Source organism: Argiope bruennichi, chromosome X1, assembly GCF_947563725.1.
Source record: "Argiope bruennichi chromosome X1, qqArgBrue1.1, whole genome shotgun sequence".
Classification (NCBI taxonomy): Eukaryota; Metazoa; Arthropoda; class Arachnida; order Araneae; family Araneidae; genus Argiope; species Argiope bruennichi.
The window spans coordinates 62,155,808-62,183,010 of NC_079162.1; the positions used below are offsets into that span (position 1 = coordinate 62,155,808).

The 27,203-nt window shown below is 26.8% G+C and overlaps 1 protein-coding gene across 2 annotated transcripts; it reads right to left on the reverse strand.

Annotated features, from left to right (window-relative positions):
• Positions 1 to 954: 954 nt before the first annotated feature.
• LOC129958765 (protein TEX261-like) lies at positions 955 to 27,203 on the reverse strand. Of its 2 annotated transcripts, none has more exons than XM_056071439.1 (6): positions 27,184 to 27,203; positions 11,185 to 11,264; positions 7,547 to 7,700; positions 6,810 to 6,877; positions 2,561 to 2,675; positions 955 to 1,328 (listed from the first exon to the last, which is right to left on the reverse strand). In XM_056071439.1, exons 1-6 carry the CDS (start codon positions 27,185 to 27,187, stop codon positions 1,210 to 1,212), a joined length of 540 nt encoding a protein of 179 aa, XP_055927414.1. In that variant the 5' UTR covers positions 27,188 to 27,203; the 3' UTR covers positions 955 to 1,209. The 2 variants fall into 2 exon arrangements, with proteins under 2 accessions (XP_055927414.1, XP_055927413.1); XM_056071438.1 differs by lacking the exon at positions 27,184 to 27,203 and adding an exon at positions 16,863 to 17,186.

Below are 27,203 nucleotides of genomic sequence, written 5' to 3' on the forward strand. Positions count from 1 at the left end.
ACACATATCATGTAATCATCAGATTTACCAGCTATGCATTAAAAAAAATGGACACCAAATCATATAAAATACTGTATTTGGATAGTAAGATTTTTTTTCAAGTTCAGCAAACTGCATTTTAATCGACAAAAATGACAGATTTTAAATGAACAAAAATGATATGACCTATAGCAAGAACCATCTTATTTTGACAAAATGCTGTCACAATAATTATAAATTTCCTCAGCCTACGCCTACAGTAATTAAACAAAATGCGTAATTATATTTTTTAAATCTTTATTTATAAAGGAAAGAAGAATTCAGTGTCTTTGTGCAGTTGCCCAAAACTTGTTACGGTAAAAATATCCATTTTTATGAATATCGGAGTGATTTTATTTAAAATGCCTGCCTTTTTTTAAATTTTTATTTTCTCCTTTTTTAATAAGTATATCATATGAAACATGAAATTTGAAAATGAGTAGTTAAAAATTTGAAACTAGTCGCCATGAATTCAGTGATTTTCTTTGAAAAGTGAACAGTATATAAATCTTTTTAAAATACAAGAAGGTGAACAATTTTAAAACTGGACTGATAATAAACAATTAGATGCCCCAGACAGAATACTTACCGCTTCCAAATGAACTAGAAAAACAAAATAACGAATTTCAAATATAATGAAAACAGAAAAAATGAATAGAACTTACTATTGTTTTAATTAAATCTGACATCAATTTCGAACAAAAATTCCTATGACAAATTCCTTCAAGAAACAGAGAGCAAATTTCAACATTAATTTACTTCATAATAAAATAAAACGGTAACAAAACACTAAATGTCTCCTCGTAAATGAATGTGGAAACAAAGTAATTCTAACCTAGATGCATCTTTTTAGAAAATAAACTACATTTAATGTAATTAAATTTCATATATATATAATAAGAATGCACATATGTAAAACTTTTTAGTGTAATACAATTGAGCAAATAAATAAATTTATTCAAAAAAATTTGAATTCACATAAAATTAATCACAACACATAAACGTCTTACATGAAATTTTGCAATTGTATGATATTTCACGTGATCATTTATACACATTCAGAAACTGAAGAATTTGCTCAAAAGTCTTTGAAATAATTGTAAGAATGCAGATGCCATCACAAATACACATCTTTTTCCTCAGGACTTATAAGCCCTTCCTTCTGGTTTGATGAATAGAGAGACAAATGGACTAGAAGGCCTTTTTCACTCTTTGTGGCAAAATGCTTTCTTTTGCATAGTTGAAAAATGATAACAGACCATAGCGCTTACTGCGACGTGAGAAGTAGTTTGTTACAACATCACTTTCATCTAAATAAGCAAGAATGAACAATAAAATACTCGCAATAACAAAACAACTAACACATGGAAATCATTAAGGAATAGTAATATCAGAAACAAATCAATTTATACTAAACTGCATTTTGTAAATGTGACTTAAAAATGTTTAAAATTCAGTCAACTTTTAAAGTATATAAAGCATGAATTTCAGCATTAAAAATTTTAAAAGACATTCCTTTCAAAAGATATTTTCACAGTCTTTGGAATGAATAAGGTACTATGGCTTGAAATCTGTTTATGGGAAAACTTAAACCATTAGCTATTCAGTTAAGGATCCTAATTAAAATTTCAGAAATATTATCCTCAAATTTTAATTAAAACTGATTAGGATTAAAATAAAATAAAGCCCTTTAAAGAATCAGTTACCGGAAAGGTACATGGACTGAAATATGATGCGAAATACATCGAGCTAATAAAAATACTTTTATTGACATTACACTTATTATAATTCTATAACATGTGTTGTTTTTAATTTCATGATCATTTAGTCATTTATACTGAAATATTCTCTATAAAGAATATCATAAAAATTTGGAAAAGCAATTTCGGATTATTTCTTTAAACTAACGATTTAGTCACAATGGAATACACATAAATATTTGTACTTGTTTTCAGGTAAATTAGCATCACAAAACAAAAATTCAGTGTTTAAATCGTTAAATTGAACAGATTGGTGGAATAAATTAAGCAATTTGTGTAATATTTTTAACTTTTTATTATATTAAACAGGGCAAATAGCAAACGTCTTCAAATAAATTTACAACTAGATTTCTGCGAATCTTCACATTTCAGTCAAGTCTGCTTAAAAAAAAAGCATATTTGAATTACATTTGTCTGTCTGCGAGCATGCCACCTCAAAAATGGAACATGTTAGAATGGTGAAATTTGTTACACGTTTCTTGCATCAAAATTATTGATTTGAATGAAGTTTTAAATGATAATGTCTAAAAGAAATCATCTTACCACCTAAATCCGTGCGAACGTAATAAATAAAATACACACAAGATAGATGGATTAAATTTTGCACAAACTTAATCATCAGACTTGCGCATCTGTGTGAAATTTTAAAATTCCACCTCCATTAGAAGACGAAATTTGGGAAGATGAGATTATAAATAAAAAAATAATAATAAATTACAGGCGTCTTTTTTTTTTTTCGGCGACTGTACAGTAAAAAAAAATCATAAAAAATATAAAAGTACCTGCATTCAAGGGTCTAGTTTCCGCTAAAGTTGGAAGAACATTTTCATTTGCAGACAGTGATACAAAGAAACAAAATGGCACTAACCATAAACACAGAGTGAAGTAAGCCAGTACCTAGAACAAATATTTAAAATGATTTCAACTTAATAATATATATAAAATAGAAAACTTATTTTTGAGCAGTTTCGTAGTCGAATTGAGAGGACATTTTTGAAAATTTCAAAAACTTCGCTTTATTCCATCCCAGGAGGCATAATTTATACACAAGCAAGAAGCGAAAGGATACGTCAGTCCACGACACAAGAGAAGAGCAAAAGAGCGAAATATTTTTCCCCAGTGGTCTTATACTGTGAGATTCTGATAAGGATATCTTTGACATAAGTCGATTTCGGTACGGGAATTCAAGTATCTTTTACGAGAATTTACAAAGCATGACCGATTTTTATCCCCTCACTTTGAGCATGTGAAAGTGCTAATTAAAGCAGTTTTACAGAGTTCGTGTAACATTAATTAAATAAAAAGGTGGCATTAGATCAGGAAATAAGAGACTATTTTAGAATGAAGTTAATATGTGTTAAATTAAGATAAAAATTAGGAAATTAATTAGGATTTAATTTAGATTTTGAGGAATCATTACATACATATGTAGGTTATCCTATTAATATTTCAGATCCAGGGCCGGATTATCAAATAGACAGAGTAGGCAACTGACTAAGGTCTTGAGAAAAAAAAATTGTGGTACAAGCACATTTTTATTTATTAAGGTAGTGAAATAATATTTACCAGGATATTGTACTCATACTGTAATGAAAGTCAACATTCGTTTAAATTTCAGAATGTTTTTCTTAGGATTATTTCAAGTTTTTAAATTTGCTTCTTTATTTTAGTTGGTTGACATATTAAACAATTTTCCTTCTATCAAAAAATCAGAGCAATTGTTTCCTCCTGTTATCATAAAATAAATAAAGAAAAATGATACAGTAGATTGAAAGGTACGTTACAGAGAAAGTCTCCACCATTTTCTTCATGAAAGTAAGTAATAATTCCTTTGATCTTATGCCTATTAGTTGACATTGTTTGGTAGAGATTTCAGTGTATTTTCGTTTCCTGTCTGTCCTCATTTATTACAATAGTAACTTATACGCTCGGCGTTGCTCGGAATTAAAATTCACATGTAATATATTCTTGCATGCTAAAATTACTACTTTATAAAATATTATAATACACAAATCATTACTATCTGATATGTTTTTAATTAAAATGAAAATGTGAACTGGTCTTGACGAATTTTAAAAAACAAATACAATTATTTCAAAATCATCTGCGTCTATTTCATTAATTATTAAATTCGTTAAAAAAATACAAGACTGAAAGAAACATCGTATGGAACCGAAAGTGGTTTCGTTGAAAAGGGAAAAGTTTGAATTTTAAGATGGTAAAAAAATATTTCTCATGGGATAATTTGCTTCCAATTTACTGCAAAAAAATGTTTAAACTTATGATAATTTCTAATTAACTGAATATTTAATTAACCTTCACGCTCTGAAAAATTGATAATATTTTTTCTCTTGTTTTAAATAATAACTGAGGTAACTTTCGCTTATTTTCACCCAGTTTAGGAGAAAATGTATAACATGCATGTATATGCATACATAGCTACAAAGACTTTTATTTATATTAAGATTACAACTGATTCTCTCAAGATACTGGAAATTTCTTTTACAGACTTTTTGTAAATGTTCAACGTGTAGAGACACATAAACGCAATCTTTAAAAATTAAAAATCGAATTTTTCTCAGCTAACATAAATTTTTAATCATTTCATTTCTGAACACATAAAAAGAATCAATCAACTGTACATTTTCTTTTTTGATTAATTTAATTTAGAATAAAAGAACCGAGTAATAATAATAAAAAGGGAATGATGAACTTAATTTTTATGTTTACCTTTGATTTACTTTTCCAGTCATTTATTATTTTTAAATATATGAAAGCCTTCATGAAATCTAAATGAATTCCCCCCAGGATGAAATTTCTGAAAATCAGAAAAAAGAAACCTTGAGACATATTATTCTTAGGATATATTTTATGGATTCTTTGAATTATTTCCAACATAACAAAAAATATTAAAGGTTCCAATTTGTGTAATAGCTTTCATTAAAATCTTTATTAGGAAAAAATAATGAGTTTTATAGTTATTTTTTTTGAAAAAATCATTCTGATTATCTTTGTTATTCAATACAGTAAAAGGATGTTATTAATTAAGAGGGGGGATTATTTTACTTTAAAAAAACTCTTAATTCTTCAGACAAAAGTGCAAAATTTTAAAACATTTTCAATATCAAATTTCATTAAAATTAACACAAAATCAAAACGATGTTTCAAGCTTTAAAAAAATTTTAAATGGAGAAAATTCTATGAGTATAAATAGTTTTATTCTCAATCATATCCTGAACATTAATTTAAAAAAAATTTTTTTTTTTTACTCAGACGCTATGTTCGCTTTTGTTTCGTTTCACACATGCATATGCAGAGAATAAATGCTACTGAGAAGTAAAATCACACTTTACGTAAGCCAACTTGAAAACCACTTGAAATCACAGAAAAAAAAACTTGTAATGGCATCCAATCAATCAGCATTTAAAAAAATACTTCTAAATTAATATTTCATTCAAAAATTAACCAATTACATGCTTTTATTTAACTTTTATAAAGATAAAATTTTGTAATTGATTCTTCATCCACTTCCTGATATACTAGAGTTCCGAAATTTTGTAGTGGGACGTTTCTAAATGACAATAAAAGATTAAAATTTCTTTGGAACTTAATGTATTAATGAAGATTTATTAATACATTAATTTAAATTAAAATCTGATTCCATGAGATGCATCATTTTGTAAGTGTATAAGTTAAAAGATTCCACAATAATTACAACAACAAAGTTTTACTAATAAAAGTAAATTTGTGTGTTGGTCTATCAGCATTCTACAAGGCAGGTCACTGGATATACAGCAACTAAATTTGACAGAAATATACTTTGGAAAGTAGGAATGTGCATCTCGAAGTGTTTTTTTTTTTTTTTTTTTTAATTCACCTTGTAACTTGTAAGGAAATAATTAAATTTTTTTTAAAAATCAACTTTTTAGTACATTACAAAATGTGCTTGCTTTAAAAAATTTCTTTTTAATTCTTTTTAGTTTAAAACATTTTATGAATGAGGAGAAGGAAGTCATAATAGGAATTATTTTAACTTAGTCAGGTGATATACTAGGTTTAGAAAAAGGAGCAAAATCGAATAAATTATTTAAAAAATTGTGAAATAACTTTGCCCAAAATTCAAATTTTCAAAAGATTAATTATGCAGCTGAGAGGAGGAAAAAGCAGCATATTCAGATATCAGGAGAGAACCCATAACTTAATAATTAAAATATGGCTTGACTATTTAACTTGGACGGTTATATCAAGATATAGTTAGTTCTATTTTATTAAATCTGTGATTTTTTAAAACTTCTCATGACAATTATTTATCGTTTGTTCAATAAAATTTTACTTGTAACCAATGGTGTCAATAGAATATTTAAACTTTTAAACTAGTAACTCAGGGATAATGATAATGACGAGGAATTATTTAAAATTTATTTTTGAAAAAAAATGTTTTTTTGGCAGCTTATAGTTTGTTAGAATTGGGCAATTCATTTTTAATTATAAATTAATATTCAATATACATATTGTTTCCGTCAAATTCAAAATAACTGGCCAGCACCTAAAAACAGGAAGGAAAAACCAAAGGCATCACATATTTTCATTGAAACACTGAAAAATATGGCAAAGTAGAATTAAATTTCAAAAAAACAAAAATACCAATTATACATGATGGAAAAGTGACAAAAAAAAAGTCCCACAAAAAGAATAGTAAATTTCACAGTACCTGCAAATGATTTATCTAAAGTTACAGTATTTACAAGTAACCACTTTAAATAATGTAGTTTGTCCATTTAATATTAAAAAAAAAAAAAAAGCGGAAGCATTTGAAATTAGAAATTTATTTGTATGCCTCATTTAAAGGTATTGGGTAATTCTTTGCAAATTTATTTACGAACCAGCTAATAAAAGCACAGAATTTAATAGAATAATTTTTGATAAAAGTTTTTAAGTATCCAGTCATTAGAATAGAACCAATATCTTCTTAAAAGGTCATCCAAGCTTTAATGTGCCACAAAAATGTAAAAAAAATTAAAACATACTTACTTGTGAAAATGGGTAGTAAAACAATGAAAAGTACTGAAATGCCAAGTAGTGATTGATGACAACAAAAGCTAAAAAATAAATTTTATGGAATTAAAACAGGTAAGTGTTTTGAAATATTAAGCTATACATAAAATTTGTTTAAATTTATATAACAAAAACATGTTTTTATTATTAATGGCTTAAAACAGTATGCCTATAATGCAAAAATATATCTTTTTCATTGGACACAGTTGAAAGATCAAACATGTCATTGTTGGTTTGCCTCTCTTTAAAAACCATGATAAGCAAAACCAGTTAGTTGTCAAATGATAAAATTGTAGTAGCTCATATTTTTACATAAAATTAAAGTAAATCTATAAACTGAATCCCATCCAAAGAAGTAAAAAAAGACATCTTTTTTATAAAGATTTTCCACTGCAAAGTCACTTTTGTCATGCTCCTTTAGCCAAAACAACTGCTATGATAGCCTTATCGGTAACATGTGGTAACACTATATATATCCTTTAAATTTGGCTTTCAAGAGCATCATGCAAGAACAGATGAAGCTTTTATTCCAATTAAAGCTTTTTAATAACAAGGTACAATCATTAATAAATTAATGTTTTCTAATCAATACAGATAATATAATGGTTATTTGACTACAATAACATAAAATTGGCAAACAAGTTTGTTAAATAAAAATTAAATTACTTGATTAGTAATGTAAGTTTAAATACCAGCTTTAAAGTTTAACTTACCAACAGCACCAATGAAAGGCAAAGAAGTTAAATCAAAGAAGGGAAAAGTCCTCAATACTAGCAAATGTGTAACTTGACTAATAATGCCACAAATTATCATTGAGGCTGGAAGGTCTTCAAATAAGAATAGTCCACCATATATTGCCACTGTAACCTGGTGAACATGATAGTCATTAGCAAAACAATAAATTGCAAAAAAGTAGAAATACAGATATATACATCCATATTATTTAAATATACACTGTAATGAAGAAAAAAAAAATCAAAACACCAGGTAGGAGTTACATCAAGTAAAAATTGTATATTTATTGTAATGAAGTAATTAAAATTACAAGAAAATAGATGAAAAAATAATGCTTAGCAGGTTATACAAAGTAATACAACTACTTACAAAACCTTATAGATGCCACATAGCTAAAAGCAGGCATGAAATTGTGCATGCTAAAAGTTTTGAATGTCATTTTGTAGCACTGCTGTCTCCGATTCCAATGTCTGTTCAATGCAATTAGTAAATATTGCAGATTGGTCAGCTGAAAAACTCCCAATTACATCCCACTCACAATCAATCAGTGATAGATCTGGTGATCATGAAAACCATAGTAGAATGTTGGGATTTCTAAGGGTGCATTAAATCTAAAGGTAAGTTAATTGCAAAAGCAATATGAAGAATAGCACTTTTCTGCTGAGACATGACTCCAATTATTTGTTTGTAGAAAATATCTCAGATTTTATAATTTCTGAAGTATTGCTCTGCATTCAAGGTTGCAAAAATAACAACCATGGAAGTTTTGCAGCTAATGAAAATCTCTTCTGAAATCAGATAGTCCATTATGTCTCTGCCAAAAAGGGTTCAGCAAAAGCTCTTTGTGAAACCTCATTCTTATCAACATCAAATTACCTTTAACACTGAGAAATATATCTCATTTGTGAACACTACAAAAGTTTCAGTCAGCATTTTCATAGCACTACCAGAAAAGGTTTTGATGGTCTCTAGAAGTAGATGATAAACATGTTACAGCATGTTTCACACACAGGTCACGATTCAAGAGACAGTTTCTAACTGGTCCCAATATGATTTCAGAATTTGAGGTAGAACAAATTTTGGCTGCTACAACCTTTCAGTTTGGTTACACCAGCTCTCAGAATTTGTTGATCTCTCCTTTCATTAATCACCTGGATCCTAATGAGATTCCAGTATTCTTACATTACTTCTGTCATAAAATCATCCTTCCTAAAGACTAAATCTAATTATAACATCTCAATCTATAATTCCTATAATATGGAGAAAGGAAAATTCTCCCTTATTCAGCTTTACGATTTACTATTCAAATACATATAATCTTACCCCTGACTCTTATAAGTATTTGATATACTTTAAGCCAAAACTTCACAACTTTTTGGGTCATTTTGTGTAACCAAATAGAGAAACAAATAATTACACATTCACTTAAATACAATGCATTGTAATGCTGAAACTTTGCAAAGTTCTTCAGATAGATAGATAGGTAAAAAAGAAATATATCATTTGTAGAACCCTCTAGTTATGCCTTTCTGGCATTGGGATTTTATACAAATATGTATACATATTAGTAGTCAAAATTCTGAGCACTTTCTGAAATTACTATATTTTACCACACTAAATTATTACAAAAGTTTTAATATTTTATTAAATGAAAATCTTCACACAGTGTCAAAAGGAAATTTGATTTCAAATTCAAAGAAAAGTATACATTTAAATATCAAGAATATAGAAAAGTAAAACCCTTAGCAATACCATAATATTGAATAAGTAAAATATTTTAATAAGTTGAGATTATATATTGTAGTTAAATCAAAACTTAAGAGACCAAGTTTTGTCCTTGATAACAATAATACAGTAATGTCTCACTGAACTGATGTATACTCAAAGCTCTACAGAGGCAAAAGCAATTAAAGTCTCTATTAATTGTCTAGATACAGAACTTGAATATTAATGAAGTTTCATTCAAAAATAAGATTTTTCAAATGGTGCCACATATTTTCATTCAGATCTATTACTTATGCAGGTAAATGACCCAATATCCTTTGTAATAATCCACTGCTTTCATATTACCTTACAAAAGCTTTCTAATAAATATTCTTCAAATAAAATTCTTTCTTAATAAAATTGTAAACTAATTGTAAAAATATGAATTGTAATAAATGAGTCACACCGTGATCACAATTATGTAGATGTCTATTTTATTATTTTCTCTTATCATAGAAAAAAATATACATTTTTCTAGATTGCTTAAAAAAAAAAAAAAAAAGAGCTAGATATGACATAAATAAATTTAAATATATACATAACACAGATTTTAGAAGTCACTTTTAAGTTCATATTTTTAAAGAAGAATATCTGACTGTTTGTAATGTATTTCATATTTCTTTAGTATGAATTTCGGTAATAGGAGAACAACAAAACTTTCTTCAAGCAACATTACACGGACAGGCTTCAATACTCAACAAAATATTACATTTTGTCGTCAACTTCCCTTTTTTTTTTTTTTTTTTTTTTTTTTCATTTTAAGAATATATAGATATCATCATTCCCTTACCTGCCAAAGCAAATTTTTAGTATAAGATTTTATACTCCTTTTGGATATCATGACTTTAATTAACCTTTTGCACAAATAGCCTTAAAATATTTATGTCAATAACACTGCTATATACAAACAAGATAATTAGAGAAGACTAACACACATTCCGAGTTAATAATTTCTAACAGTAATACATTTTGCAAACAATTTTATCTTAAATAAGTAATAAAATACTAATGCAAGCAATTTCATATATCCGAATTAAGCAGAGAAATCTGAACAAATAGCGCATGACCCCGCCCCCCGTCCATTTCAATAAGAGTAATCCATATCAAAACGAACAATTTTTTTTATTATTGAGAACTGCTATTAGACAGATTATAAGCAATATTAAAAGCATAAAAATCTTTAATACAATTAATACTAAATAAAATAAAGGGAAAGATAATAAGCCACCTAAAAGAAATATATAATAATCACTAATAGTTGTATCATTTAAATATTTGATATTTAAGCAAAACAACTACAAATGGTAAGAGTTCATAAAACATGATTTTTATGGACTGCTTTAATTTTTATTTTTGAAATCTTTGAAAATACTTATGAAAAATTACTTCCTTTCTTAAAGATAACTTACTTTTCTGCAAAAAAATTATTTTAGTTCTTTTAAAACTTCTTCAAATAATGTTATTATGGATACTCAATATTTCATCTACAAACACGTTCTATACCTTTGCAAATTTGAATATATAGCTTTGGGAGAATTTACTTTTAAAAGATATCAACCTCAAATACTAGCCACGCTGAAAATTCTTAGTTTATATACACAAATTCTTAGTTTATAAATTCATTCTCCTTTAAAATTGCAACCAAATGTATTTACAGTAACTTAGCTCATTAAAACACCAACGAATTCAGAATTAATGGCTTATACTAACTAGAAATAGAAAAGAAATTTACTATTCATCCAATGAACAATTATTTTACAATTCTAATACCCTTGAAGAATTTATATTCAACATATATTATTTTTTTTTAAGTCTATTCACAGCAAGGGAAAAAAATCAAAACTGAATTTACCAGAATTAAAATCCTAATAACCCGACAGGTGAAGACTGTGTATTCTTCTATTAACTCAGCAATATAATAGAGACCAGCAGCTGAAATTAAGGAAATGTTATACGAATTAAAAGAAATTAAGAGTATTACATAGTCTCTTTGTTTTCAAAAGAAAGTAATGGATATGAAAACTGCCTGTATATATTTGAAAGCAATAAAATGTAATACTTTATCAACATTTTCAAAGCAATATAGAGCACTTTAAGTCTTTCCAACTTCTAAAGTGATAGCAAGTACAACAATATATATATATATATAAAGACATCATATTACCAACAAAATTTGAACCAAAAGGCTTAACAGAACAATGAAGTTGTTTAGGAAAAAGGCTAAGAAATGAAAGGTAGTTTATAATACTATGTAATACCAATTGCTTACTGCCTATTCTATATATATATATATATATATATATATATATATATATATATATATATAAATTTTTACTTAGGAATATAAAAGACTACTAAATTTAAACTTAAAAAAATTACTTTAAACTACAAAATTAACACAGAGGCTTTTGACAATTTCTTCATACCAATGTCCAATTTAATCATTGAGAAGTAGACAAAGTTATTTGTTATCCCTTCAACATTATATAAATTATCTTGTCAACATAATTGCTCCAATATGCCATAATTTTAGTAATGAGTTTTTTTAGATAAAATTTAAGCAATAAATGACGTTGAAAATTTAAGGTCAATATTAAACAAATGACAATGAGAGTTGACCAGATCTGGCATACTTTTCCATCACTCAGGAATTATTTTGAAAGAATGATTGGTTCAAGTGAATTAATTACCATTAAATGCTTAGCTGGATGTATATCAAATGTATTTTATATCAATACAAATAAATGCTTGGCCGAAATAAAAAGTAGATTATAGATCTAATGGTTTTATTTACAGATTAGAACTTTTGAAATTTCTGTTGTAAATACTTATGTAAAGACAAGTTGGGAGGAATGGGACAGCTGCATTTATATCTAAATAAAAGACCCTTGTTTGATCCTAATTGTTACACCAGCTATAATATTATTTGTGTTTAATACAAAAAATATTTTCAAGCTGCAGAAGTAAATAGAAATTCTTATTTTTCAATGATTTTTTTCAATCTTATTATTTGAAAAATAAAAATATTTTAAATGTATAATTAACTCAAAGATAAAGTGTTTATAAACTAAAATTCAAATTAAGTTTGAATGCAGCATGCTTCATAAGATATGCATTTTAAAAGAAAATTCTGCGGTGGGAGGAATGGGACAAGCTCGATTACATTTCAGTACATTTTCTAAATAAATAATATTATAGCTGGTGATATAAATATACTAATGATTACAGTTTTTAATTTTTCGTAATACTGTTTAATAAAATTAGTTGTTGGTGTGTTATAATGCAATAGCAAGTTGATGATTTTAAATTTAATAAAATATATAAGTTAGTATACATTATGTTATATAATATATAATAATTATTGTTTTATTTTTATATATATTATAATAATGTACAACAAAAAAGCTAGACTTCCATTAACCAAAACAAGCGTTAAATAAAATCCTTAAATAAATTCCACTCTTTCTAAAAAATTTACATAAGAGCAGCAGTGTCTCTAAACATATTTTATTATACTTTATTTTTTGTTTACAATTGTATCATATAAAATATGAATTCATACTGCAGATCATTCTGTATCACATAAATTTCACATAAAAAATATTTTCTACTTAAAATTATGCTTACCGCTTAATTTCAGTTAATGGAAATTTTAATGTAAATATAATAAAGTAATAAACAATATAATAAGTATTAACTAATGAAGCAAAGTTATGAAAATTATTCATTAAAACTTTTTTCGCTCTAAATTAAAAAGAATTAATAATTTTATTTTTTATATAAAGATGCCAAGAATATGGAAGAAAAAAAAACCTAGAAAGAGAAAACCCATATTAAATAATAACATATTACAATTAGTGAAAATAGTTGTAAAAGAAAATAAAAGCTTTTAAGATGTGGCAGCACTAATGAAGATTACAAAATCAGCTCTTGTTTGGCATGTCCAAAACCATAAATCAATGAATGAAAAGGATATCAAAATACATTTATTAATTTTAATTTTCTCAAACCTTGCCCTATTCTTTTCTCATGTAAGGGTGGTGTAGGACAAAAATGTTATAAGTTTTAACTACGCAAATAAAAGCTAGTTGTTTTCATTTTGCTGTTATAGTCTTTAAAAATAAATTAAAGAACATACTATTATATAGTTATAAACTCCACTCCCAACTCTCTCTTATGTATGAAATTTGGAATAAAATGGTTACATAGCGATATTGAATGAAATAGAAATAATAATAATAATAATGTTGCACAAAGAGTTTCTTTCAATAGGCTCGATGTTCAAAAATTATTTTATTGGTAGAAGATTTTAGAGGAATAAATACTGATTATTGAAAGAACAATATGTACAGGACTGAATGTAGTGTAGTTAAATTTTTCAATGGTGCAACAATATAATCTTGAAAATATGACCACAACTGACTTGTTCATGATTTATGCATACTTAGTCAATAACAGACATGACACAAGTTTGGGAAAAAAAAGAAAAAAAAAAGCTGAATTTCATAAAATAAATGCAAGATGTAAAATATGATTAATTGAACAATAAAACTGATAACTTTATACAGAAAGTGCTGATGATATTAAAAATATTGCAGAATTATTAAGTTAAAAAAACTGATCAATTTCATGAAAAATAAAATTTGATTCCGAAAAAAGCCGAAATCCCATTTCTGCAGAAATGTTACATCGATATACAAGAATCATTAGGTCATAAAAAAAACTGAATTTCCTAATCTACATTTAATACCAGAACATATGATAGCAAATATTGATTTCATTAATACTCTTTTACATCAAAAATAAGATCACTCCATCGTATACCTATTTTGAAGAAATTCAAGATGTGACATTACTTGTTTTATCACATCTGTTTCACTCAACACACCACCGCTAGACATTTTCTGATTCACACAGCTATCAACCACGTAAATCTTAAAGCTATTACAGATGCAATCTTTTTTACTATTTGGATATACTATATATAAACAAGGTAATTTAGAAATGTTGCAACAATGTAGATTTTGAAGGATGTCACTCAGCAGGTATACCTCCTAAAGTAAAATATGTATAATACATTCTATTATATGTTAATGTGATTTTAATGCAATATATCTATGATAATACATAATTTATTGCACTTCTCAAAATCAAGGAGTAATGTTTAATATTATTTTGACATTCAATTTCACTGACAGTTGTTGTAACTTTGCACATTCGCGTCTTGGCTTCATTAACTAAATAAACAACATAGCAGATTATGAAACATTCTAAATTATGCATAATATTTTCAAATTCATGTAACATTTAAATACATGTCAAAATACTACAATAAAATCATGGTATCATATAATAAAATGTATTCTGCATCCATTGTTTATAAAAACATGCAAAAGAGAAAAAAAAGAGAGTTTTGGAGAAAATAAAGTAAATCAAATTTTAAAAACAATTTAATAAAATATTTTAAAAAAACTGTCATAAATTTCAATAAAAAAAAGAAATCAAATACATCTGCATATACATTAAAATTATCAGATTATTTCATTTTAAACAATACTAAATTTCCACGTTCTTATTTTCCTCAATATTGTAAAATGGATGTTTCATTATTTTGTTCTTAAACTATCATTAAAAACTGAATAAATGCTGCTTGAATCAATCTCCAGGCATGCAAAAAATACAAACTGTTGAATATGCACTTCTCTAGCATTAAAAAAAATTAATTCTGTAATTACCACAAATATTTTAAATTTCTTCAAAAGGTTAATTTTTTTATTTTTATTTTAAAGACGAACACAAAAAGATGAGAATGTTTCACTATTTGAATATCTGTCTTCATATCTTACTGAAGAAACAGTAAAAAAAAGTAATATTCAAATATCTGCAAAACATTTCATGATGAAATAGATAATTATAAATTTCCAGATAGTTACAGATAATGTTAATAAGAATATTCCTATATACATCTTTTTGTAATTGTGGCTTTTTTATCTATTATATTTGAAATATATCAGTAACTATAATTTCTGCAGTTTTATGCTAATCTCTTCATTATTTTTCTACATACTCATAGATGAAGACATCTACTGGATGCCAGGGAATTTAATATAAAAATAAAATTATGTAGACAGATAAAGTTTTCAGCCCAAAATGTTTCAAAAGAGAAGATTATATATTTTATTTTTAAAGGCTGTCATCTAGAAGCATTGAAACTGCATGCATTAAAATGATTGTGGAAAAGCATATCAATTACAAATTAAGCTGATAGAAAAAACAAAACAAAAAAACAGCAATTAAGCATACTATGGGATTGTTCCTAGTAAGATAAACTAGAATATATTTCTAATATACTTTAAAGTAATGAATAATATTAAACAACAATTAATATGTTGAATTATAAAGCTATTTTATTAAAACAATGGCTGTTTAGTTTTAATAAGTATTTGCAGGTTTCTACACTCTGTCAGCTTCACTCATTATTAACTAAGAAGGTAAAAGTAACATGAATTTCAAAATGACTTCTCAAACTTGATTTACAAACATGATATGAAAAGTTATCTGTAGTGTTCTGAATTCTGGCAAATTAAGATTTATAAACTCAATCATGTTAATTTTTCATCAGAAATTTTCTATTTTGTTTCTTCCCTCATATTGAAAAATCTTGGGTTTTAAAATATATAAACAGACTTAACCCTCTCACCAATTCAGCTATCCAGTTCTATACTAATGGACCATTTTCTTCTTCAAACGAGGAATTCAGGATGTAAAACGAGAGTAACCTTAGTGATAACTTGTTTTACATGCTGTACTTCTTGTTTGAAACAGAAACTGGCCCATTAGAATAGAGCTTTCATGGCCGGATTAGTAGTGAAAAAGTTAATATAATGTTACAAACCATGGCTATTTTTCTTGTCTAAAAGAATATACTAACAGAAAACTTGTGAATGATTTTAAAACTAGATTTATACCACAATAAACTTTTACCACACCCTTTTAAATTGAATTTTGAAAATCAAAAATCTATCAAAAATTCTAAATACTTCAATTGGAAAATAATTACAATATAAAATGCAAGTTGTAGAAAAAAATTTAAAATAAGATACAAAGAAAGTAAATGAAACCTAAATACTTCCATCAAGAAAAATATTTTACTTCAAAAAGAAAATTTTTGATTATTTGCTAAGTAAAGATAATGGAATGAGGAAAAGACTGAAAAAAATTATATGAATTCATTGTGTTGAGGATGACTGATCGTAAATCAGTATAATATATAATGGCAAGGTGACTATGTGAAGCAGTCTTCATTTTCGGAAAAATGTTTTTCTACAGAAATTTTTAAAAAAACTGGAAAAAAATTTATATAATTTTATATATATTCATGAATTTTATAAATTACGATGCTGCTTTGATTTGAATGATCGGAAGTTTTAAATGGTACTTCACAGCTAACAAAAATTCTTTTTCAAAAGTGACCGAATCAAACGAACATCAAGAGCATTCTGACAAAAAAAAAAAAAAAAATCAACTTACCAACTGATAAAATAACAAAACTTATTTGGATAACTACTCCTATCCAACTAAGGAGATAAAGAAACCACATTTTTTAAATAGAAGGAAAGCAATCTATATTAAAACCGATATGTTTATATATATTTTTTCTGAATAGTTTACTAAAATTACATTTCAGTTTTAAGTCTATTTAAGCCATTACATAGCTTGCAATGAAGCTATTTGATATAACAATTAATTTCAATAAAAATTTGTGTAATGAATGTGTTCATTTCAATACTGTCACGTTGGTGCAACACGCCGACGAAAACCCGTCATCACCCTCACTCTCATAACAATATTATGTTTTAGTTTGTAATTGTTTCGATTTCGATACTATGATTTAATCGCATCAAGTTTCGCTGTTGCGCTAAAGAATGGGATAAGGAGGGGTAGAGAAGGAGGAATAAGATGAAAGCGAGGCATTTTACATACTTCAAAATTTATTATATCAATTAACTAGCTGGGAAAGAGGAATATCTCTTCAAAATATTAATTATCCATCTGAAATGATGAACGAACATTTATCACTAATATTGTGGTTTGATTTCTCGATTTAAAAGCTGATGAGGTTTTCAATCTTTTGTATAAAATTTAGAGTAGATCATAGTTTGTGGTTGTTTTACAAGATTAATTTAGAAATTAGCTCCAAATCCCTCTGTAAGCATGCGTTCAGAATTCAATGAAAGCAGATCATGATTCATATTTAGGCTCAAAAGTGAAATTCAAATTGGATAAAAGATGAACACGATTCATATTAAGGCTGCAAAGTATAACTCAAAGAAAAGATAAAAGAACACTGCGCAAAAACTATCTGAAAACTGCTAAATGTGAGAATCTTTTCGGAAAAACAATAACTTTGTAATTGATCTTTTCAGCGTTATCTAAAACTATTTTCAATTGAAGACACTTGTCTGTTTATTCGAAATATCCAGCGTTTAAATTAATTTTAAAATGTGTCTATTCAATATTGATATTAAATATATACCTAAATATTTAAAGCTCAAAGTACTTCTGATTTAAGAATTGTTTTTATTTGGTTGCGTACGATGAAACTCAACAGCACATCAAATTATGATTTAACAAATTGGCAATGGAATTCTCAATCTTCTCATTACACAATTTTTTTAAAGGTTTTTTTTTTATTTTGAGAAACGCGAGATAGTTAAAAAAGTGTATAGTTTTCATTAATATTTTTCCGTCTGTAAGCTTGTTATTAGTGATAATTTAAAACATGCCTCTTGTACCGGTTAAAATACTTCATGAAGCAGAAAGACACATTGTTACTTCGGAAACGAATGGGTAACCGCTGTCGGTGAGCTATCGCTCGCTTTCTTTACTACTTGGCGACCATCCAGAACATAGTAAGTATCAGGAAATTCAGAACCATCTAAAAACAGCAATAGAAGTAATTATAAAAAAAAAAAGCATGGAAAACAAGTAAAAGCCACCTAAAGAAAATCAATAGTCTAAAATGTTTCGTTTGTACTAAACGATTAACACTGTCATTTTTCTCCAGCATTCGCTATAGAAAATAATATACAAAGAAACACTTATAAACGATGGAAAAACATCGTTTGGAAAAAAATACTATTCCTTCTCAAACCACAGGGAAAAGCATTGAGACTTAGTGTTGTGATACAACTCAACATATAAATGACAACGCTTATCCCTGATGCCCCTCTCACTCAAACGGTTCTACCTGTGAAAAGTATGGTTTGCGATGGATTTGTCCATCCCCCCGAAAATATGTACATAGGAGGCAGTAAAATCAGATTCTTAATTTTGCTGGACATGTTAAAAATTGAGGTAATAGTACAATGAACATAACTATATAAAGTCTTTAAAATAGCATGAATTACTGGACTATTAAACATTGAAGTTTAAAAAAAACAACGCATAAACGCTTTCTCAGCAAAGTAAAGTTTCATTTTAAAGATTCACTTGAAGTTTTACCCAATTAATTTTTCTGGTGAAACAGCTGGTGTTATGTGAATGAGGCTTAATCAAAGTTTTATGCTAAGATTGGGGTTAATTTTATTTGATTTACATATAATTTGTCAAAAATTAGTGAAATTTGTCATATTTAATAAAGCTGCTGTCTGAAAATTTTTATTTAACTAGTAATTTCAATTGCTATATGACTTGTAAAACATTTTGAGATGATTTAAAATAATTACAATTATATTTCAATTGTAAGATTGAATAGAAAATGTATTTATATTGTCCTTGGCATCTTCTCTTAATTCCATTTGAGTTATATTCACTACCTTGAAATAGTAGCTTGAGTGACAGTTTAAATGTTATGTTTAGAATATTTTTATTTACAGAAATTCTGAATCTTTGAGACTGGTATAGAAGACATTAATTTTCTTGTGATTTCATATGTGTGGTTTCTTTATTCTTGTATTTGAAAATATAAAAAATTGTTAATATTATTTGGAATTTACAAAATTTCAATTAATAGACTGCAGATTTGAGTGTATTGTATTTTCTATTAGCAGATAATAAGCAAAGTATTAATCTTTAACAGTTGAACAAAAAGTTTAAATTATGGTTGCTCCTCTATCTATTTATTGCAGTTATTTGTTGATAATCCCAATTTAACATTTGATATGTATAGTATATACAAACACATAGCACATTTAAGCTGTCATCAACAATTAAGGTTCACATATAAATGAAAGTTTGGTAATCTCCTTTGGTGACAGATATTAGCCATCCATATTAATAATTAATCTAGTTATGTCAACTATCTCAGATGAATTACATTTTATCACAACAAAAGAACTATTTTAAATCAAATTCATGAAAAGTAAATATAGAATATTTTATTAGCAATGTCTATAAATTGATGAAATTGGTGGGTAAAAATTATTGGAAGTTGGTCCAGTGAGTAAGGCTGGGGGTTCTGCCAAAGTCTTATTTTGTAATATCTCAAAAATGTAAGACAGTTGGGAGTATTGACCCTTGATATATTTAGATATCTTTAGCATCCACATAAATTAATTTTTGAAATAAGCACTATAGTTATTGCCTGGACATTCTATCAAGTTTTGCTGACATAGAGAAAGTAAAAGTAGTGTTTTTGAAAATAGAAAGCAGTGGCAGACAAGAGACTGTTGGGGAGATATCCTGAAGTTACGAGTTTTCATATGAAACAAAAATTGACAAAATCTAACCTGTGGTTAGGACTTGTTCTTTGGTTTTCCTGATTATTTTATATAGGCATAGAGGTCAAAAAACACCATTTATCAGCAATTGCACACTCTCTGAATACAAGATAAATACTAAATTTGAATTATGATATAGAAATTGCATGATTAATAGATATAGGGGAATGAGACCATTTGTATGATATTTTAAGAATGTATGCATAAAAAAAATAGAGAAGGAAATGATTGTATTAAAAACGTAAAAGAATAAATGAGCATAATTTAACTATGACATCCTGCAATAGAACATTTTAGTCAAGCAGCTCCACTACAGTAATGTTCGAATTAATTGGGACTGACATGTTTTTCTTGTTTGAGTTGGTATGTGATTACCAGTGATGCCTCGAACCGCCTTAAACCGGTTATATCTACCTAGAGGTATTGTGATGGATCGATCTTGACTATAATTTACTCGTTTGATTAGTTTTAGTACCTTGGTAGTTCAGTTGTGAGCCTTTCAGCGTGGCAACTGGGGGTTATAATTTTGCTTTCCATGTAACATTTTGTTGCATAGTGTTACTTTTGCTTGTTCAATGATGGATATTACTCCGAAGAAGCATTTTAAAATAATCGCTCTTAATGATCACACTTCTATGAGTGTGAAAAATATAGCTACAGCAGTTGGTGTGGGAAAAGTGTTTAAAAAATTGTAAGAACATTTCAAGATTCTGGATCATCGTCTCCAAAAAGAAAAAGAAAATGTGGGTGCAAATGGAAAACTAGTCCACGAACTGATAAAATTTTAATAAGAAATATCAAAACAAATCCATGAAAGACAAGAACAGACCTTCAAAGGGATTTATTAGATTAGGGTGTTGAAGTGTACCTCAACTGTACGGAAAAGGCTTCTGGAAGTTGGCCTTAAGCAACAAGATCGAAGAAAAAACAATTTCCAGCTCAGAAAATGATGAAAAAACGTTTAGCATGGATAAAAAAAATACGATCATAAACTGTTGATGGCCGGAAGAAAGCGATTTTCTGTGACGAAATATATTTATTTGTGCAGGGATATAAATCAAGAGGAAGTGAAGGTGAAACTTTGCAACCAGATCATATACAATAGACTGTAAAACACCCTTCTAAACAGATGTTTTGGGTTTTTTTCACAACAAATGGCACTGCCAGCTTAGTTCCTCTTAAAGGCATAATGAATTCTGTCAAATACATAGAAATATTAGGCAGTAAGATTGTTCTATTCATGGAAACATTTGACAGAACATTTCAATATGACTTGGCCCCTTGTCACTCTTCGAAAGTGGTCCAGACTTTTATGCGGCGAAAATAAATATAAAAGTGTTTGAGTGGCTTGGTAATTCACCAGACCAAATTCCCGTTGAGAACTTATGGCATATTCTCGAGAATCGTTTAGCTAAGATGAATTGCACTACAACAGAACAAATGATAAAAAGTTCTAACTGTGGTTCCACAGTGATGAAGTCGAGAACATCTGCGCTATACTAATGGAGTCAATGCCAAGACGTGTTGAAGAGGTCATTTCTGCTAAAGGAGGAAATACTTTGTACTAGTATAGAGATTTATCAGTCTACTTAATACATGTAATGATTAAAAGCTAAGGTTTTAGAGAAAAAAAACGTGTTTTTCCCCCCCATTTGTCCCAATTAATTCGAACATTTTAGTATTTTGTCTTTTGTGCTCTGTTAATCTGAAAGTAGAGTTCGGTTCCTAGTGTATGCGTAAAATGCAAAGAAATGCTGGAAGAATTTGTGTATAATATATAAATATGACTGATAAATATTGTAGTAAAGAATTTTTTCTTTAGCAATTTAAAAAGTTGAAGAAAAAAAGCCTTGGTTTTAATCATAATAGACCATAATGAGTTCTATCCTTACACAATACGTTGGGTTGAAATATAAAGACAAAAAAATAGATCTGATATAAAATCTATATTTTTGTAATTTTTCATGATACACTAAATTAATAAAAGTACCAGTAAAAAAAGTTAATTAAAATTAAGGAGAATTTTCTGCATCAATTTTAGAATGAACATGCATAAATTTATCATTATTGTTACTGCAAGAATTTTAACAGGAGCAAAAATACTTGTCATAGTATTATTGTTCATGCTATAAATTATAGACGATAGTTAATATTTATAAATCGTGTTTTATGTATTCTAAAAATTACAGTAAATTTGTCTGAATATATAAACAATACTTAATGCAATAATAGATCAAAGAAAATGTGTGCTTAATGTCAAGTTTTAAAATGTAACTAGTCACCACAAATAAAAGTTTAATATAAAAACAATGAAATAATACAGTAACACAAATCTGCACAAATTGTTTTTGATGGATCTGATAAAAAATCTATATATTTACGTATTATTAAAATTTGCAACAAATTTAATCTTAATGTTATGTAAAATATAACTAAAAGATCAAGGAAATTCAGAACGTAATGTTTTAAATTCTGATACTCTGTGAGGTTTTCAACTCTGTTTCGTATTTTGGCATATTAGAAAATTAAAAATTTATAGAAATATTAAAATAAAGATAAAATAATAAATGAAGATGAAAAATATGGAATAACACTCATTCTCATTTAATAATTTCAATTTCCATTAGAAAAATCGTGAAAAAATGTTAGCAGAAATTCTTTTATAAGATAAACTCCTTTTGAAAAGGATTCAAGCTCATTCTATTTTCAGAGAGCCATTATATTATTAAACAGAATAATTATACTGCAAGCAACTACATATACCGTAGAAAAGCAACTGAAATCCAACCACTTCAAAGTAAATAGTAAGAGAATTTGAAAATAAAATTAATGTAAATTATTTCTCATTTTTAGTATCAAATAGACATCCAAGAAGAAAAAGTTATTTCTGTAAAAAAAAAAAAACCTTTATAATCTTAGCAGAAGTTTCTGCATCAATTTTAGCATTATTGTTCATGCATAAATTTTAACATTAACAATAATACTGGTCATAGTATCATTGTGCATGCTATAAATAAAATCCAATAATTAATGTATACAAACTATGTTTTATGTACTCCAACAATTACAGTAAGTTTGTCTCAGTATGTAAATAATACATAATTTAATCCAATAATAGTAATCCAATCATGTGTGCTAAATATCAGTTTTTAAGACCAACTACTTCTTATTCTAATGAACCATGTGTCTGCTATGTAGATAGAATAATTTACATGGCAAGAAAATAAACTTAAATAAAAGTTCATATAGAAACTAATCATAGCAATCTACTAAATATAAAATAATAACAGATTCATACAAAAACTAAGAAAATTTGAATGTATGCGGTAGTATATATTTGCACAAATTGTTTTTCATGGATCTGATAAAACAGCAAGCATATTTATTAATTATGAAAAGTTGCAAAAAATTAATTTCAATATCACAAAAACATAAATAAGAGATCACAAAAATTCAGAGTGTTTTGTCGTAAGATTCTAATTTCTGTTTCTCAATTTAGCTCATTAGAACATTAAGAATATATGGAAATATTAAAATTAATATAATATTTCTGTTTCAATGAGACTCAAAGCATGAAAAAATAATTAGCAGAATTTTTTTTTTTCAAGATAAATTCCATTTGACAGAGATTCAAAATAGTTTATTTTCAGACAACTCTTATATTAAATAGAATAATTAGAAAGGTAAATATACTCCAAGCAACTACTCATTCCACAGATAAGCAACTGAAATTCAGCCGTTTCAGAGTGAAGAGTAGGAAGATTCGAGACATATGCAAGAGAACTGAGAAAATTTAAACATAAAAATAATGCAAATTATATGCCATTTTTGTTATCAAATAGACATCCAAGAAAAAATAATTTGGGGAAAAAGCAACAAAAAATGAACAAATCTTTAATATCTTAGGAGAATCTTCTGCATCAATTTTAGAATGAACATGTTTGAATTTTAGCAGTAACAATAATACTAGCCACAATATTATTGTTCATGCTATAAATTATAGGTAATAATTACTATTCACAAATCATGCCTTATGTAAGCCAACAATTAGAGTAATCTTTTGTGAATATATAAACAATAGATAATTTAATGCTGTTATCAGTAAAAGAACATTTATGCTTAAAGTAAATCTTAAAATGAAATTAATTCTTATTCTGAAGAACCATATGTATGTTATACATACAGTAATTTATATTGCAAGAAAATAAATGTCCATAAAAGTTTAAATTTAAGACTAAATATAAGTTGCCACTAAATATTAAACTAATAAAACAGATTCATATAAAAATATTGTAAATTTGAAATAATGCAGTAACACATATTTGCATAAATTATTTTTGATGGACCTGATAGAACAACCTGCATATATACATATTATTAAAATTTGAAACAAATTTAATCTTAATGTCATATAACTAAAGCAACAAGAAAATTTAGAATGTATTATCATAAGATTTTTCATTTAGGTTTCCAAATTTGTCTTATTAGAGTATCAAGAATATGTGAAAATATTAAAATAAAGATAAAAATTTGTGTTTGAATGTGATTCAAAGAAAGAGAAAATATAGAATAACGCTCAATCTCATTTAACAATTTAAATTTTCATTAGAAGAATCACGAAAAAATAAATTAGCAGAAATGCTTTTTCAAGACAAATTTTATTGGACAGAGATTCAGAATCATTTTAATTTTAGAGAGCTCTTATAAGAAATAGAATAATTAGAAAGGTAACTGTACTCCAAACTACTGATACCACAGATCCGCTACTAAAATTCAACCATTTCAAAGTAAAGAGTAGGAGAATTTGAGAAATATACGAGATAAACAATAATAGAATTTAAACATATGATTAATGTCAATTATTCGTCATTTATGGTATCAAATAGTCATCCAAGGAAAAACAAAATATTATGGGGAAAGAAATAAAACCAAACAAACCATTATAATCTTAGGAGAATCTTCTGCAAGGGGCCAGAATTATTGTTTGTACCATAAATAAAGGACAATAATTAATATCTACAAATTATGTTTTATGTCCTCCATACATTACAGTAATTTTGTATCAGCATGTAAACAATACATAATTTAATGGAATGATAGGTAATAGAACATGTGCACTTAATGTCAATTTTAAAGACAAATTACTGCTTATTCTGATGAACCATGTGCATGAAATGTACATAGAACCATTTACATTGCAAGAAAATAAATTTCATATAGAAACTATCCACAAAATAGAAAATAATAAAAGAGAATCATTCAAAAACACAGTAAATTTGAATTGATTGTTTTTGATGGATCTGAGAGAACAAATTGCATATTTACATATTATTAAAATTTGCAACAATTTTGATCTTAATGTCATATAAAATATAAGTAAAGCATCAAGGAAATTCAGAAAGTTTGTATTGACATAAGATTTTAATTTATGTTTCCAAATTTGCCATATTAGAACATTAAAAATATTTGGAAATATTAACATAAAGATGATATTTCAGTTTGTATGAGATACAAAGCATGTAAAATATAGAATAAAGCTCATTTACATTTAATAGTTTCAAATTTAACAGTTCACTGTAAAATACAATTCTTTGCAACTTTAAATCATCAACAGCTGCTACTTATTTTTAAATAACACTGATTGGGCTGATAAATAACTTTATCAAATGAAAATATTTTCAGTATATTTATAAATATGTCACAATTTATGTATGATTAATTTGTTACAACAAACTTAAATTATCAATAAAACATGAATTGAACAATAGTTTTATTTCATACATTAAATATATTCATCATATTTTTATAGCTCATTTATTGAGATTTATATGTTAAGTAGTAAAACTCAATTTGTTTTATTTATCTAGATGAGGGGAATAATTTGCAGTTACAATTTTATTCAACAACTTTAGAAATTTATAATATATTGCAATATACTGGACTATAGTAAAGTAAATCTCAATCAAACATTAATTCAGAATAAATTAAAAATTATAAATCTCAAAATACTCTCAATAAAATCAAAATCCATACAAAAAAATTGTTTCTTGAATAAAGGCTTGGCTGTACAATATATACTTATTTATTCAACATGTTATGTCTGTTATACCACTATGATATGAATGCTATTGTTTGTGTTTTGATCAGTCGACTTCATTTAAATTAGAAATAAATTGAAGACTGAATAATTGAAAATTAAGATCTGAAGACTTTCTCCGAGTAGTTAAGAAACTTTGTGATATCAAGTTATTTTTACAGTCAGCACTTTAAAAAATTAATTTTCTAAATTTATGTTAATGTTGTTTTACTAAATTTTTAAAAAGAAGGATGACCGAGATCATTAAGTTATTTAATTATGATTACAGATATGAATCTCTGTTAGTTTATCACCTTAAGTTATTTAAAAATTATAGGTTTGCAATTTACAAGAATTTAACATGCATTTACTTAAAACTACAAACACAAGAGTAATGACCAAATAAAAATCAACATGTATGAAATGGATAATCAGATGTTTTATTTTTATATTATATAATATGAAAATAAAATATACTATTAAATTTCAATATTACTTTTAAATGCTAAAAATGATATTACTCTTAAATATCAATATTACTTTTAAATTTTTAAAATTATATTACTCTTACATATCAATACCACATTACATTTTTATTCACAATGTAATTTATAAGTTTTAAAAAATGTTATATGAGCTGTTTATGAAATGCATCACAAGAACATATTTGTAAATTGCAAAACAACATTTACAAAGATTAGAAATAGCGATTTAAAAATAGCATTAATAGAGGGAAATTTTAAAATAATTCGTCTCACTAGATAATAAAACTTTTTCTAACAAAACAATGCTATAATCCTCATATATATATATATATCCTCATTCACAGCAATGACAACGTTTTCCCTCGTTCTCAAAGATTCAATTGAGCCAGGAAAACAACACTAATCGCGGGAGCTTCTCTCCTCCAAACGTTCCTACCTGTGAAAAGTTAAGTTGGCGATAGATTCGCCTATCCCAATTGCGATTGAGGTGCTAGTGAGGGAAGCATGATCCCTGGGAGATCTCCCGAGGGTGACGGGGGATTTACTTTTCTTAACCCGCCCATACTTACCCATTAAAGACAGTGTTCGA